Source organism: Physcomitrium patens, chromosome 10, assembly GCF_059467195.1.
Source record: "Physcomitrium patens ecotype Gransden chromosome 10, ASM5946719v1, whole genome shotgun sequence".
NCBI lineage: Eukaryota > Viridiplantae > Streptophyta > Bryopsida > Funariales > Funariaceae > Physcomitrium > Physcomitrium patens.
Genome location: NC_143419.1, coordinates 10,167,605 through 10,184,824, shown reverse-complemented (window position 1 = coordinate 10,184,824; position 17,220 = coordinate 10,167,605). Strand labels below are relative to the sequence as shown.

Genomic DNA, 17,220 nt, shown 5'->3' with positions numbered 1-17,220 from the left:
TTAATCAGTTTTCACTTATTCCTTCTCACGAAACATTTTCATTTGTTAAGTAATTTAAAATTAACTCAACACTCGAATATAGCATTTTACCTCATTAGTCAAGACATTGTGCCAAAATTTAGCCTCATTGCTAAAATTATAAGATTTTATAACTTTAGCAAGACATTGTGCCTAAGTTGAGTTCTATTGGCATTGGTTTGTGAAAAAGATTTATAATTTAATCTCATAATTGTTTACACTGGCTTCGGCCAGCTTTTTTTATGTGTATTTCTGTCAGTCGGTACTCTTTTAACTTAGTTGTATGGCACTATTGAGCAGCATGCCGAGTGAAGATAATAGTTCTAGTGTTTCAGAAAACCCACATCAAGATCACTAAAACAAACATCATACGAGTTGGAGCTTGAGGTACAATATGTACACGATATCTCCACATTGTTCGTGTCGCAAATGTGGAAAGCAGCTCTGGGAAGCGTTCGTTTATATTGAGGAAGAATACGTTCATCAAGGGTTTCGTTTTAGGCTTTCCAAACGGACTTGATGTGCTCGGAACTCTTTTCTTATTTCTTCTCGAATTTCATCGGAGAATCCAAGAGGAGGTAGGTCATTAATTGAGCTACTGGGAGCAGAAACTTCAGAAGGTCGTCCTGGGTAGCTTGGAATAGGAATACCTGCAAGTCCCATAGTTCAAGAACAATTAATAACCGCCTCAAACACCTTGTCAGATTTGTACAGCAAAGAGAAAGAATGTATGGTACAAAATACCAGGTTACAAAGCATAATTTGCTTTCAGTCACATAGCCAAGCCAATTCCAATGCAAACATGCTTTCGTGAGCTTATTTGAGAGGACATCTCTACAAATCTCAGGTGGACTTCACACGGTGTCAGCTGCCACCATCAGCGATCATCCGCGTCAATACCACTTCTGTTAAAACAAAATGCAGCGATTATAGGGAAGGATAGTGAGCACATCGAACCTTCACATGCCTGATGAGGTTTAACGTGGAATTTGCAAGCAGCCGGTAACCCGAGAATCTGCTTCATGTCGAAACCTTGCGAAATCGTGGCGGCGTAACACAGGCACTCCGGTGAGAGTAGGAGCTCGCTTAAGGCCATGCAGCAACCGTGGGACACAGGATCAGCGCCTGGGCCCTTGATCGAGTCAGAGCATGGAACAAGCTCCAGAACCGCCCCATTGCATCTCTCTATAACTCCCGCTTCTACCGTCGCTGTCATTGCTGCTCCTACCTGCATGCATTCAAGTTGGACCACATCCCTCTTACAAAAGATAGCAGAAATAAAACATACCAAAAGTCTCCACATTACTTTAACATTTACTCTGCAAGATTCTAGAAAGTGGAGGCACGAGGACAAAACATAAATGATGCATTAGAGTCCCAAATGTGCTTCCCTTTGAAACCACAGTATTAGAACAAGTTCAAGTTAAACGAAGTTTGAAGAAACTTTCGATTTCTAACTTAACACAGAAGTCAAGCATACGTCTACTACGTAAATTTAATTTGGAATCGTATTTTAAATCAATTATTGAACTTCTGTGTCTCCAACTTGTCGACTGTGAATCTTTTCCTTAACATGTGTAGCGCTGTGGCGAAAGTGAAAGCGAAGGTCAGCGACCGATCTAAGGATCATGACATGATGTTGACACGAACCTAATAAACCATCACAGCGTTGGATCCTCATCTATCAACCATTCTCAACACGACAGAAAAATATAATGTAACAAAATAAATCCACCGTCTATATATGACGCACAGCAATGGAGCGGGAAATCGAAAGTCCAAGTTAAAAGGCAAAAACAAAGAAACAAAAAGATTGCCATCATCTTCAAAATTTTCAACACTCACAGCGACGCCGATGAACAGGACCTACTCCTTCAACACGAAATAACCATTACAATGCACAAAACTCCGATATCTAATCGCAACTTCGAACAATCAAAACTGAACCGCAAGAGTATGAGACACAAGCTGGATTCCTCCTTTCCTTGCGCCAGAAAAGCCCAAACGCTCGCAGGACTATCCAATGCAATTGAAGTCATGTCCTCTCAATTCTTCCCAAACTGCAGCAGACGAGATCTTACCAAGACTAAAAGCAAAACGGCAGACATTCTGTGCATCATCTTCCTGCACATGGTTTGCATGATCCAGTCGTTGGAATGTCTAAATGCAGAGGAAGGGAGGTTGATGCAAAATGCGAACAATGCAGTCGAAATGGCGCCATACTTATGAGAATCTAAGCGGTAGAGGAAGTGGAAAGGTAGGGTGTGAATCGTTGGGGGTCCGGTAGAAATAACTACTTTCCACCAAACCCTCCCTCCGCTATAGAACGGCAGCTGCTACTTACAGCAACAAAATAGCAACAAACAATCAAACTAGCGAACACACAAACAAATAAACAAAAAGGCGTAGATCTCTGCATTAGGAATCATGTTTCTGGATCCTTCGCTCCACTTCAATCCATGATGGGTTTTGAACATCATTCTAAAATGTATGAAGGGTTTAAGGTTTTTAGAGCATCGAATTGAATTTCTAGACAAAATGAGTTCGAGGTATCATCTATATTGGGATTGAATTTGTGGTGCCCAGAGTTAACTGCAACTGCTCTGTGTCATACAAACTGGAATAGACCTTGCTTCCGTTGTGCATGCGCACCTTGGTCCATACATCTTATCAGTTTAGACTTCATAGTTTTGGAAATTCCATTCCTGCATTTATAGAATCAAAGTGTGATTGATACTCAGACCAAACTGAGTTATATTTTACGAGAATTCTTGGGTATAGATTCATGATGTTAAGCCTGAAATTGTAATTGATGGCAAAATTTGAAGTATGGAATTAATTTGGTATATTTTATTTTGTACGTATAAACACAAATCAATGTAAAGTATATGACAAAAGTTTCATTTTTTTTTTTTAAAAATAATCTAGTGACTTTGTTATATGTCTTTGGGAAGTCTAGTTTGAGAAACACAAAACCTTGCTTAGATTTTATTGTTTATGTTGATGTGTTTTGAGTTGAAAAAAATATTGTTGAGATTGTATTTTATTAAAAAAAAAAAAAAAAAAAAAAAAATGTTATTTTTTCTTGTTAAGTGTTTTATTTTTAACTTAGATACTGTGTTGTAAAGTATTAGAAGACATTTTATGGGTAGTGTTGGGAAGAATAATTGGACGTCAATTATCAAAATCATGACTTATTATTATCTTTGACTTAATAACAATTAATATCCTAATGGTTCTTTAAAAAATAAATAAAAATATAAAAACAAAACTATTGATTTCTTCTCTTATCCTGTTACTTTATGATTTTTCTATAAAAGACTGAAAATATTGATGAAATTTTTTTATCTAAAAATTTAACTTTTAATTAAATTTTTAGTTGAAAATTATATTTTTGTAAAAAATTGTTAAAATATGTATTTATTTCCACAATAAGCTTAGATAAATAAGAACTGAGACTTTGTTACCATAACCTTATATAGTCCTTAGTATAACCATAGTATAACTTAGAAAGTAATAGAATGCATATAATTTGTATAATATTATTTTTAAAAGATGATATCTTTTATTCATTCAATGATTTTGTGATTACAAAAATTTAATTCTTTTTTCTTCCAGAGGAATTCATTGGTTATAAAATCATGTTTAACTATCTATCAAATCTTGATTTTTATTTAAAGTCCTCTTTAGGTTTTTTTTAAAGAAAATTAATTAGCTTAAATTTTTCTAAGCCTATTACAAATACTACTATGTTTTAATGTCAAATATGCAAGCTAATTTGGTATGTCAATTCTTGTTTTTTTATTATATTTATTTTTTATATGGATTATTGTTTTTGTATATCTAATTGTGATTTTTTTATTTAATATTTTTAGATATAAGAAGACATATTTTTTAACTTTTCTAATATCACTATTTTTATTTTTTATTTTTTCAAGTTAAGAATCATAGATTTACTATAAAGTCTTATAAAATACATTATTGATTTCATATATTTATATTTATTTAAAGAATTTAAATCTTATAATATTTTTGCTAAAAAACCTTTGATTTTATAAAAAATACATGAATTGAAGGTCTTCAAAACATTAGTTAAGTATTTAAATTAATTATATTGGTCTTGAAAATAGGAATTGACTGATGATCAAGAGTTTTTTTAATATATGAATGTGGATAATACAAATTTTAAGCACAATGTCTTTTATTCAAATAGATAATTGAAAAATATTAGAAAATAGATGAGCTGGAAAATTAAGTAAAAAAAACATGAAATTTGTACAATTAGGTTGACAGTTGTATTATTAATTTTTTTCTTAATATAATCATTGAATAGAACCAATTATTTTAGAATAAGAAATAATATAAAATCTAGTTTATACTTCAAAGTTTTGGTGTGAAATTTTTTAATTTTAAAACTTTAATTTAATTATCAAAAGTTTATTATTAAGTAGAAAAAAAGAGCTAGTATGAATTAAGTTTAAATAATGAAATAGATTAGGTATAAAAAGAATTAAGAAAAAAAAAATAGTTAGGAAACAAAAGTAGTTAGTATAAATAGAGAAATGATTATTTGCCAATGTATTAAATGCACATGGTGGTTAAAAATACTTTTTTATTTAAAATTTTTAAATAACTAAATAAAATAACAAGAAATAATTTTATCAAGATAGTGGATACAAATAGCAAAAAAATCGTTATATAAAAAATATTTTTTTCTATAAAATTATGTAAAAAAAATATATTATAATATATCTTAAATAAATAATACATTGATCAGTTATTAGTAGAAAGACTATCCACATTAATTGCTAGCATTTTTAAAGAAAATTATAAGAAAATTAAAGATAGAAATTAATTCATATGCTTGTACATGGAAGGAATTCTGCACTATTCTCTAGTAGTAGAAAATGGAGTGTTTATGCTTTTTTTCAATTTGATTTTCAATTGCTAGAGTTTGAACTTAAAGTATTATTATTAGATGTTAAGATTAAATATTATATTCACCAAAAGAATAGTTAGACAACAAAACCATCTCCATAAAAAATGTATGATATTAAGCAAAGAAAAAAGCACAAAGACTTATTAACAACCATCTAAATCCTAAGGTTTCTTTAATAATCCTATTTTCTAAATTTTGGTACTTTAAATGTAATTTAGTATGCAAATTAATAGTTTGGAAATTCAATAAAAACTTTGATGCAAGTTAGAGAGGCTTATTGACTACCTTCAATTGTAGTCAAATTATTATATATATTTTTAAATACCAATCCACAAATATTTAATTTAACAATACTCTCTTATATTAAAGTTGATTAGTTATAGGCAAAATCCATGATAAGAAGGTTATTTCACCAACTATTAATTTGAGCCATACAAAATCTAACTATACTTTAATAGAAATAAAAAATAAAAAATAAAAAATTGTAAGGTATCAAGAACATAAATCATAATAAAACTTTGAAAAAATAATATACTCTTATGACTTTCAATGTCAGAAAGTAGTCAAATTAAAGATAATTATAAGATGAAAACTAAAATAGTTATTGCCAAATACAAAAAACTAGAGATTCTTCAACTAAGACAATAATACAAAAAAGGCAGTGATGAGATTGAAAAAGACCTCATTCTTACCTCCAATCTTTACTATCTAACTAAAGAGCTACGTGGTGGAATATTGTAGGCCATTTGATATGTGTCCAAATTGTAGATTATGTATCTAACTTGCAAGGCAATTTTCTAATATATGTACCACATAGCCAACTTATACCATAAGTGACTAGCATGTATAATGTGTAGCCAACTTATAAAACAAGTACTTAATATGTGTAATACACGACCAAATTGTTAGCCAAGTTTACCACCTTCAAATCACCTATAAACACTTGGAAAGAGAAATCTGCATCTATGCAACTTCTAATAAGCTATTCCACAAGTTATTAAAAAAATTACTTACTTCTATTGAACTCTTCTTATCTTTACTAGTATCAATATGTCTATGACATTAAATATAAGAAGTCAAGAAGTTAAGAACTTTTATACTTAATTGTTACATCAAATATATCTTGTTTACGTATAAAAATAAATAAAAAGATTTAAAAAAAAATTAAGATTTCTTTTTAATATGGACTTTGATAGCATAAATATTATTTGCAATTGATGAACATAATATTATTTCCAAAAAATATTTACCTAAGATACTTTATTAAAATAATATTGTATGGATGTGGTTATTTATTGCAATAAGTAAGAGATTATTTTAATATTTATTTCATCCTAATATTTGAATGTTGTCACAACTTTATTTAATGGTTTAATCTTTTTTTTAAAGAATATAAAAATTAATAATTAAAAAGATGCATAATCAAATTTTATGATTAGACATGATATTTGGACATTGACATAAATTGGTTTTTAAGATTGAGATTAAATTGTAAATGTTTTGGACAATGGTAAATTTAATTATGAAAGTATTGTAAAATACTTAAATCATATTAATATTTTTTTATAATACATATAAATATTGTTTGTAAATTTTTTAACTACCATGTAATAATATCATATCAGATATATATATATATATATATATACACACACACACATATATATACACACATTTATTGCACTTAAATTTATTAAATTAGATAAAATTTAAATGATAGTCGAATTTTTAATTTATATATATATATATATATATGGTGTTTTCATTGCTATCTAAACCTGGTTTCATTATTAAATAAATAAATAAAATATTAAAATTAAATTTTACTATCAGTTTGATTTAATAAAATATTTATTCATTTATTTATTTATATTTATGTTAATATGTATTAAAAATATCAATATAATTATTGATCAGAATAATATATAAATATACATATATATATGTATATGTTGAATTGATTGCAAGTTGTAGTAGATATATGACAATGCATTGTCATTTTTATTTTATATATATATATATATATATATATATATATGTGTGTGTATTCACATATATACAGAATATATGCAAATGTGACTTTGAAAAGAAAGAAGTTATTATGGTGCAAATATTTACCATTATAGTTTATAAACTCTACCTGATCCATCATTTTGATCTGTTTTGTACAGTATTCATAATGTTATTAAGGAACATGTTAAAAACTTGTTAACCAGGAATCAGTGATGCTCAGTCAAATTAGTCTCAGTCAATCACAGTATGATTCCAACACGGTGTATTAGTAGCAAAACTAATCTTGCCTATTTATGTAACAATGACTCTTATTTTTGTTTAATTTTCCTAAAGTGTAGACTGGATCCACTGTACTACGATAAAATCTAAATGAAGTAGAAAAAAACAGCCAATTTTGTGTAACCCAAATCCTGAAGACAGACTGTAAATTTTTTGAGGTTGTTTCATTTAAATTTTTTGAAAATTTCAAATTCAGAAAATGTACATTCATTAAAATGTGCATTTTAATGTATTTTCACTGTCCTTCAGTTCTCCTTTCTTCTTCTCTGTCTTCTTCTCCTCGGTGATTAAAAACCGTGTTCCAATGTTGTTGCATTTTAAAGTACATCATAATCAAATTACATGTTATGAATTTTTTACCTGAAAAAATTAAATATAAAATATAAAATATAAAGTAGACTTTGAGGTTACTTGTTTGCTCCACAATGACTTTTTCAAGATGTAATCGTTCATTGATCCTAATTTTAAACTCATAATTTTCAAAAATGAAATAATCATCCTGGTGAGTAAGCAACTAGAAATAAAAATAATACCATGCTTGTCAAAATGTTTATATATATATATATATATATATAAATACAGTGATATTTGTCTACGTATTTGTGCATCTGTCGCGTTTACTTTTTCGTTGTAATATTTGCAAAAATAAAACAAGCAAGCAGGTGAATTGCCGATGTCACGGGCACACGTGCAGGCACGTCCCCTAGTCTACGAAAGACACGACGACAACGTGTCATATACTTTGCTAATTACGAATACAATATCTTCCAGGTATTATGGAGAACTGAAGCCACGAGGGCTACGGTTGGTTTTCTCCGTCCGTTAAGAATAGTTAATCCTTACACCGCTGGAGTGGGGGTCACGTTCTCCAGAGCTCATTGCAACAGCTTTTTCTCTTTTCAATAAATGGAAAGAGAATATAAGTGAAAAAATACGAATTACCGCAACTGGGTGGCGAACACTTTTTCCCATTAGTTGCAGATTTATAAATTAAACTTCACTTCTCCACTCAACGTCGTGCTTTTTCACATACCATGCTTGTAAAGTGCACCACCTATTTCCACTAAAATCTTACCAAGCTCAAACAAATACTTAAAACTCAAAGCATGAATGTATGTATGTATGTAAAATGTTTCCTCTTCATTTAATCCTCCAAAAATGAATCAAAATTGTAGGAACTGGGTTTGTTTCTTGGTGCATAAGTAAGAATCTATAATTTCTAGTAATTAATTGATTTTCATTGATCTTTATTGATTAACAAAAATACTTGACATAAGTCAATTGGCCCTAAAAAGTTAGGCAAAACTGTTGAGATCATTAAATAAAGTCGGCGCTCTCCATAATATTTACTGTAGAATACAATAAATACTATAGCTACAGTATTTAAAGTCTAGTAGAGAAGTATTGATTATCCTCTCCCCTTTCTCTCTTCTTGTATATAAGACACAACCAGATCAACAGATTTTAATGTGTGAAGCTCTCTCTCCTTAGAAACCCTCTTGTGTGTATGACTTACTACTACTTTTATATATGTGTATGACTTACTATTTCTCTTGTGTCTTTTTAAACGTTCTCAACACGTGTCACGGCCATAATCATGTAAGCTAATAATTACATATAGAAATAGGTAGAAGTAAGTAAAAGTAGATAAAAGTAAGTTAATTCTATAATATTTAATATGGAAGCTTCCTAGAAACTTCTTAGACACTGCTTTGACTTCATAGGTGTCTTTAATTGACTTTTTGGATTAAAAACGTGGTCAACAAGTTGGCCATGTGCCACACATGTTGTTAGCTTGAAGATCAAGCTAACTATGTGGCCCACACGTAGAAAAACTTGCCTTGTAAGTCAAGGCATGTGTCCTACAAAGTCAACACATATTGGAGGTCCTATAGAACGTCGCCACGTAGCCCCTTAGTTAGATAGTATATATAGAGACAAGAGTGAAGGCTTCTTCACTCTTGTCAATTCCTTTCTTGCTTCTAGTCTAGTTTCAAGGGTCTCTAGTTTTCTTGTCTTTTGGCAATAGCCATTCCAGTTTCACTTTCAATATATATACTTGTTTATATATATTTTGTTACTTCTCTTTGAGTGAAGGCTCACTTGTCTGAATTATTTTTTCATCGAGTTCTTGTCCTTGTCAGATTGACAAGAGTACACCTACAATATCAGAGCTTTTTCTAATCTTGATTAAGAGTGGATTACCTCTTTTTCTTGATAAGATATAAGCGTATTAGAAGTTGCGGATTACCCTCTTCTAAACTGATATTGTCTTTAGTATTTTCTTTGTCCGCAAATCCTCTCTTCTATTTGTCTTCAGCGATATTAGACATCTTCCCTCTTCTAAGTGTTATCATAGCACAACTTCTTGAAATGAAGAGTGCAATGGCACAAATGCAAGAGCAATTGAGGGAGTTAATACTTGCAATGCATCAACTCAATTTACCACCACAAGGAGCAACAAGATTGGCAGGAAGTGAAGATATAGAAATGGTTGGAACTGCTTCAACATCTGCACTAAACCATGTCTTTTCTCCTATGGTGGAACGTCCTTCAAATGTTAGAGAACCAAGAATTGCCCTACTCAAGAAGTTTGATGGCACCAGATCCAAATTTCGAGGATTTATCAATTAAGTGCAACTTGTGATTGAACTTCAACTCCAAAGCTATCCAACTCCAGGATCACAAGTTAGATTTATTGGTACACTTCTTTCAGATTCGGCATTATCGTGGTTTTCATCTTTTCTTGAACGACGAGATCCAATATTGGATAATCTAGAGACTTTTTTGGTGGAGTTTCGATCCATGTATGGAGAACATGATGCAATTCGTGTTGCAACCAATAAGATCCGTATTTTACGACAAGGCAATCGATCAGTAACGTTATATGCTTCACAATTTTGACAACTTGCAACTGATATCAAGTGGGATGATGGTGCACTTATTAGCCAATTTCTCTACGGATTACAATATGAGGTAAAAAAATTAATGCTCAACTTACCTGATCCTCAAACATTGAGTCAAGCAATTGACTTTGCTGTGAAGTGCGACAATCGTCTTTTTGAATTCCGATCTGAGAACCGTACAAGTGGACCTCAACGTTACTATAATTCAATGGCAATACCAACAACGCTTCAACACACACATTTGGAAGTAGAGGATATACAAATTGATGCAGTACGTTTCAAACCTCTTACTGAGCAAGAAAAGACTCGTCGTTGTCAAGAAGGATTATGTTTATATTGTGGAGAACCAAAGCACACTGCTCAACGTTGTCCAAAGAAACGACGCAATCACAAAATGAAGAGTATGGCTGTGAAAGAAGATAATATGTCGAAAAATGAGTTTATCTAGCTACAATAGGGACCGTGCGGCTGGAACCTTGCACAACTTCTAATAAAGGTCCTATTCTCTCCTCAGAGCCTTCTCCTTGTTTTACATTAAATGTTATTTTAGGACCTAAACATTACAAAGTCTCTGCCTTGTTAGATTCAGGAGCCTCAGCATATTTTTTAGATGAAGAATTTACTAAAAGACATAGCATATCTTTAGTAAAGAAAACTAAACCTGTTCATGTAGAAGTCATAGATGGTCGTCCATTGTCTTCTAGAGATATTACTCATGAAACCCTTCCTATAGAAGTAATAATCAATGGTCATAATAGTTTTGTAGTATTTAATATCATTAGATCTCCCTCTAATTCAGTCATTTTAGATTTATCGTGGTTAGAAAAATACAACCCTCAAATAGATTGAATTTCCCAAATTCTTACTTTCTCTAAAAGTATAGCTAACAATGTAGTTAATCAAATAGAGAGTCATAAGTCCACTTTAATTAAAACCATATTTATAGGTGCAAAAGCTTTCTTACATGCTGCTATGAAAGAATTACCATATATTATTTATGCCACACTTGTTCCTACTGGTGAAAAGACTTCAAGTGGCATTCCAAGCCAATATCAAGAATTTTAAGATGTATTTGAAAAAAAGAATGCGGATACACTCCCGGAACATCGTCCCTATGATTGCTCAATTAACCTTCAAGAAGGAGCACAACCGCCATTCGGACCAATCTATAGTTTATCACAAAATGAGTTGACTGAACTCAAGGAGTATATTGAAGAAAATCTAGCCAAAAATTTCATACGCCATTCTAAATCTCCAGCAGGAGCTCCAATTCTATTTGTGAAAAAAAAAAGATGGATCATTGCGGATGTGTGTTGATTATCAAGGACTCAACAAGATTACCATCCAGAACATGTATCCACTACTTTTAATATCCGGACTTCTTGATCAACTGAATCAAGCTAAGATCTATACAAAAATAGATCTTCGGGGAGCATACAATCTAGTACGCATCAAAGAAGGAGATGAATGGAAGGCTGCGTTTCGAACTAGGTATGGACATTTTGAATACAACGTCATGCCTTTTGGACTTACAAATGCACCAGCAGCTTTTTAACATCTAATGAATGATGTTTTTTGAGAGTTTTTGGACGGTTTTGTGGTATGTTATCTAGACGACATCTTGATCTATTCTAAGAATCCAAAAGAACATGAACTTCAAGTTCGTCGTGTGTTACAAAAATTAAGAGATGCAAGACTCTATGCCAAGATAAAAAAGTGTATATTCCACACTACTCAAGTCGATTTCTTAGATTACATCATTTTAAATGATGGACTTATGATGGATCCTAAGAAAGTTCAAACTATTATAGACTGGAAGATCCCAAAAACGGTAAGAGATGTCCAATTTTTTTTGGGATTTGCCAACTACTATCGGATCTTCATCAAAGACTTCTCTTAAGTTGCAGCTCCACTTACACTTTAACTTGTAAAGACAAACTTCAATGGAATCAAGAAGCGGAAGTTGCTTTTGAATCTTTGAAGACAGCGTTTGTTTCTGTACCAATCTTGTATCGTGTTGATTTTTCCAAAGCATTCTTTATGGAAACAGATGCATCAAACTTTGCTCTAGGTGCAATTTTATCACAAATGGGAACAGATGACAAACTTCATCCAGAAGCCTTTCATTCAAAAAAATTCTCAACAGTAGAAATCAATTATGAGATCCACGACAAAGAACTTCTTGCAATTGTGGATTCTTTTCAAGAATGGCGTCATTACTTAGAAGGCGCTTCTAGTCCAGTTACCATTGTCATGTGATGTGTTTTTCAATTTGGAAATACACCGGGTATCTAGCTGTAGAGAGTTTAGGTTTCCTTTGTATATAATGCCTTAGCTCCCAAAAAAAAAAACTCTTTGTTTTGTATAAAAACTCAAAATATATTAAAATTCTTCAAAATATATTTCTTCCCGCCAAAGACTTTTTTACATCAGACTTTGGAAATTCATATATGTTGATCCAACCGTTCACTTAATACTTTAGCTCCAAATCTAATAGCAAACGTGTTCCCTTCTTCATCATTTTGTCGTAAAGCCCAACCAACAGCTATTGGACTAGTATCAACTGTAAGTATCACCGATTTGCCATCCTCATAACTTATCCTTCGCAATACATGTGGAGAAGATAATAATTGCTTTAGCTTTTAAATTATTTTTGTATGTTTTTTCTCCCATTTAAATCTCTTCCCTTTTCGTAGCAAACTATAAAGAGGATTAGCTACATGTGCATAATGAGGAATCCATACTTAATAAAATATGCAAGCTCCTAAAATCCTACGTACCTCTGTTTGTGAGCTACAAATATCCTTCATTCGTTGTATGGCATCCACCTTATTAGGATTAGGTTTGCGACCAAACCATCCACATAAATGCCCTACAATAACAACTTCTCGAACTCCAAAAGTAGATTTAGCTCTTGACAGTGTCAAGTGAACCTCCTCCAGTCGAGATAAAATTTTGTCACAGTCTAAAATATGATTAGATACAAATTTACGGCACCCCTTCTGATCTATTGTTTCATCTTTTTCTTCTTCTACACACCCTTTTATTGGAATATCATCTAAGAAGGGCATAGTCTTTTTTAGAATGAAATCACGAAGAACCTTATTCATCCCATTCATCATATGAGCTACTGAGTTTGTTGCTCCTTGTGTCAATGTACACATCTTAACCAACCCTAAAGGTGTCCTCATAGTAGTAACATCTTTGCTTCCTTCAGCTAGTTGAAATTGATCATATCTAGAATAAAGATCTCGAACAGAGTAAATAGCTCTACCAGCAAATACCTCAGCAAATTCTCCAACAATTGGTCCAACTCCAGTATTTCTAATAGTTACTTGATTTACTGGTTGCATATCTTGAATAAACCGTAGTGTTCCATTTTTCTTTGGTACTGTAAACCAACGACTGGAATATGGTGCAAATGATGGCTCGAGGATCTTCATTTGTATCTTTTATTTTAAAAGCTTCATAAGTTTAGGTAGATGTGCTTTAGGCACTGAAATTGGTCTTAAATCCCAAAAAACATGTGGAACTGTAAATATAATCATTGGTGCCACAACACTTGGATCAACACATCCAATTTCTGAAGGTTCAAAAGCAAAGGCCTTTCCATGCATACTTAACATTTTTCTAAATTCCATTTCTTCAACAAGCAATAGGAAATTTGTAGATCCTATTTTTAGCTCATTAAGTGTGTTCTTAGTAAACTTATGGCCAATTTGTTTAGGATCCCATAAGACCTTCTCCTTCAAAGCTTGTTGAACTTGATGATTGGAATCACTAGGTAATGGTATAGCTACTGGTTTTATTTTTCTCTCCACAATCTTGTACTTAGTTTCAACTTCGACTTTATAATCTTGAAATGCTTGTATAGCTGAGTAGAGCTCTCTTGAATGTACTTGCATCACTTGATCTTCATTTCCTTGTTCAACCTCTAAAAGCTCTTCCATAAAATTTTCTAAACCAGTCTCCATATATACACCTATTATCTTATCATCTCCATCAAGCACACCCACTCTTTTTAGGTCTTTTTCAGATTTTTGCACAACTTTTTTCTCCCACTTTGGTAGATCATCAAGTTGTGTATAGATAGCAAATCCATTCTTAGATAATTCTATAACACCTGTACAAAAGGTACTTTCTTTTTCATGCGAGAGTACCTTCTTTGATGTACCACTACATTCCCGCTCTATAGTGGTACCCTACAAAAATCCGTAAACTCTTCACTAACCCTTGGTAGTAATTCACTTCGTAAATAATTCCGATTGCGCTCATGGTTTGCAGGTACTGTTAGAAATTGCACTCCCTTTTTTTCAACTTGACTTCTAATATGGGCACATGCTGATCCATCATCCAAAACTTTGGTCTCCATCCTCACAGCTGTAATATATGGTTGACCAAGAATCACCGGATATGAAGTAGTGTCTTGAACAAAAAAAATTTGTTTTGTGGTCACATTTCGAACCTTTACCTTCACATTAGGGCAAGCACCATAAAGATCTCCTCGTGTATTATTTGCTGTCCGAATCACCCATCCATGGTTAATATCAATGGGCCACCTTCCATGTTTATAGACCTCTTTTGACATAATATTAATTTCAGATCCATGGTCAATGAGAGCAATTACTAGTTCTTCCAAGTCTTCCATTTTTACTAAAGTCTCTGTGGTGGCTCTTGCCCAATGTCCCTTGGTATAGTGTCTAGGGCCCTTGTCATCATCCTTGTATTCATCCAAATCAAATTATCCCTTTTTATTGATACAACATTTTGCCAATTCATGCTCCTCTTCTTCAGTCAAGATTGTATCCAAAGCATTAGATACAGCAGATTCTCCTGTCAACTACCTCTTTCGCTTAATAGTGTCTATGATGACTTCATCAAACTCTCTCTTTGCAATGCCTAAAATTTCTCGTAGAGTAAATTCAATTTTGGCATTCAATACTCTTTTTTCCAAGACTCCTTTCAAATCTGTGGCTGCCTCAATATCAGATTGAAGTTTATAAGTAATATGCTTACTCTTCCATTTGTCTTTATCAACCTCCATTCTTTCTTCCCATTTTTCTTTTGGCAGTGAAGCATTTTCAGGATGCAAAATTGATGGCCCAACCTTGGATGGTCTATTAGCATGTGGTATAGGCATTTCTTTATTTTAAGTTGTTTCAACATGCCTTTGAAATCTCCTCTTGTTTACTGGCTCTTCAAAATTTTCTTTTCTTTCATTTCTTCCCCTTTTCACCTCCATTAAGGCTTCATGTTGAGACTTTGCCAAATAAGCATGTACGGACATAGTATCTACAGGGTCATCCCATCTTGTAGCATTTCTAATTATTGTAGCTGTATTAAGTAATTCCTGCCTTGTTATTTTTCCTTTATTCATGCTGATAATAGCATGATTCCATAGATCCCTTGTATTTATATACTTATCAAAAACATCCTCTTTCTCCCTTATAGCCTCAATGCCATAAATAATAGCTTCTCTTGATGCCATAGCCTGTTGAGATATATGCTCTTCCAAAACCTTCTTCATCCCACCCTTTCCAAAATTGGTTTTGAGAAACTCACCTATATCTCGCAACGCAATTTTTCCATCTTTCCACAAAATTACTCCTTGTTGTAAAATATTGGCAAAATCTCCACACTCCTTTCGAGGATGCTCTATACTATTACACCAAATACATCGTTGTATATACCCTGGCTTTGATATAGATTTGTTCTCAGATAATCCTTCTTTCTCCTCTAGCTTTGCTAGTTTGATTTGTAAGTCTTTCATTCCTTTTACCAACTCATCAATTGCATCTTTCTGTGGTGCAACTGTAGACATAGGAATTGGAATAGTATTTACTAGAATAGCAAGTTCTGGCTGTTACTTACGAGATATTGTAGTTGGTGGAGGTCTAGTCTCTTGCCTTACTACCACCTTACCCCTCCGATACTGTCTTTTAGCAAGTATGCCCACAGCTTCAGAGACTTTCTTCCAATCAGTAGTAAGTTCATTGTCCTCTGTATTATCCTCCAATAATAATTCCAATTCTCTCTGTAAATCATTTCCAGCTGATTGAAGAAATAACTCCACCTTATCATTTTCAAGTGTAAGCTTTTCCACTCGAGATAATTGAAGAAATTGTCTCTCAAATTCTCAAAGTAACTCTGTTGCAATCAACCCTTTGTTGGATTTATTAACCCATTCCATAAATGATTTCCTTGTCACCCTTTCTGCATCCTCCAAAGAATACTCTTCTTTTAGCTGTAGGATAAAATCTTCCCATCTGTCTCCATGAGTTTTAATAATACCCTTTATATGGTCACAAAGCTCTGGTACAACTGCAAGCTCAAATATAAGGATCATATCTTTTTCTGGCACCTTATTGAGCTCCATCTCCCGAGAGTAATACTTAAGATACTTGGAAATATTTCTTCCATCAAATTGGTCCAAAATTCCAACAACAGATTGCAAGGCTTTCGTAGCCATTGCCTCCTTGCATTCCACTGCATGCTGCTGTTGCATAAAAAGTGCAAATGCTTGAAACATTTGACTTGTAGCAGGATCCAATTGCAATAGAGAATCCCCAATGTAATTCCTACCACCACTTCCTTGCCCCCCTTCCATAATAGAAAGCCAAAAATATTTCTTCAAAACTCTCTACCCCAAAAAATTTCACGTCGGGTTCACCAGTTCTATCGTGTGATGTGTTTTTCAATCTGGGAATACACCGGGTATCTAGCTGTAGAGAGTTTAGGTTTCCTTTGTATATAATGCCTTAGCTCCCAAAAAAAAAACTCTTTGTTTTGTATAAAAACTCAAAATATATTTCTTCCCGCCAAAGACTTTTTTACATCAGACTTTGGAAATTCATATATGTTGATCCAACCGTTCACTTTGTTTCACATTTCTACCTAAGCTAGATGCTATACATAACTTGTACCACAAAAAAATTGAACCGTACATCTATCACCGATCGTTCGGCATCTTAAAAACCCTAGCAGGTGCACAAAACCCTAACTTACAAGCACCCGAAAACTATTTTCCTTATATCTCCTAAACCCAAGCTCCAAATCACACAAAAC

At 32.6% G+C, this 17,220-nt stretch overlaps 1 protein-coding gene across 1 annotated transcript; it reads right to left on the bottom strand.

Annotated features, from left to right (window-relative positions):
* Positions 1–196: 196 nt before the first annotated feature.
* On the bottom strand, positions 197–16,762 carry LOC112287374 (uncharacterized). Its single transcript, XM_024530316.2, has 5 exons — positions 16,364–16,762; positions 16,073–16,189; positions 2,100–2,354; positions 976–1,246; positions 197–668 (listed from the first exon to the last, which is right to left on the bottom strand). The coding sequence occupies exons 1-5, from the start codon at positions 16,760–16,762 to the stop codon at positions 502–504; spliced, it is 1,209 nt and encodes a 402-aa protein (XP_024386084.1). The 3' UTR covers positions 197–501.
* Between the last annotated feature and the right edge of the window lie 458 nt (positions 16,763–17,220).

What these genes read in the sequence shown, in the direction of transcription:
- LOC112287374 (XM_024530316.2), bottom strand. Translation starts at nt 16,762, where the DNA reads ATGGAAGGGGGGCAAGGAAGTGGTGGTAGGAATTACATTGGGGATTCT. An exon ending in CTTTGGAGGATGCAGAAAGG is followed by an intron (nt 16,190 to 16,363) that starts GTGACAAGGAAA and finishes AATGATTTACAG; the next exon opens with AGAGAATTGGAATTATTATT. An exon ending in CCGTTTTGCTTTTAGTCTTG is followed by an intron (nt 1,247 to 2,099) that starts GTAAGATCTCGT and finishes GAATGCATGCAG; the next exon opens with GTAGGAGCAGCAATGACAGC.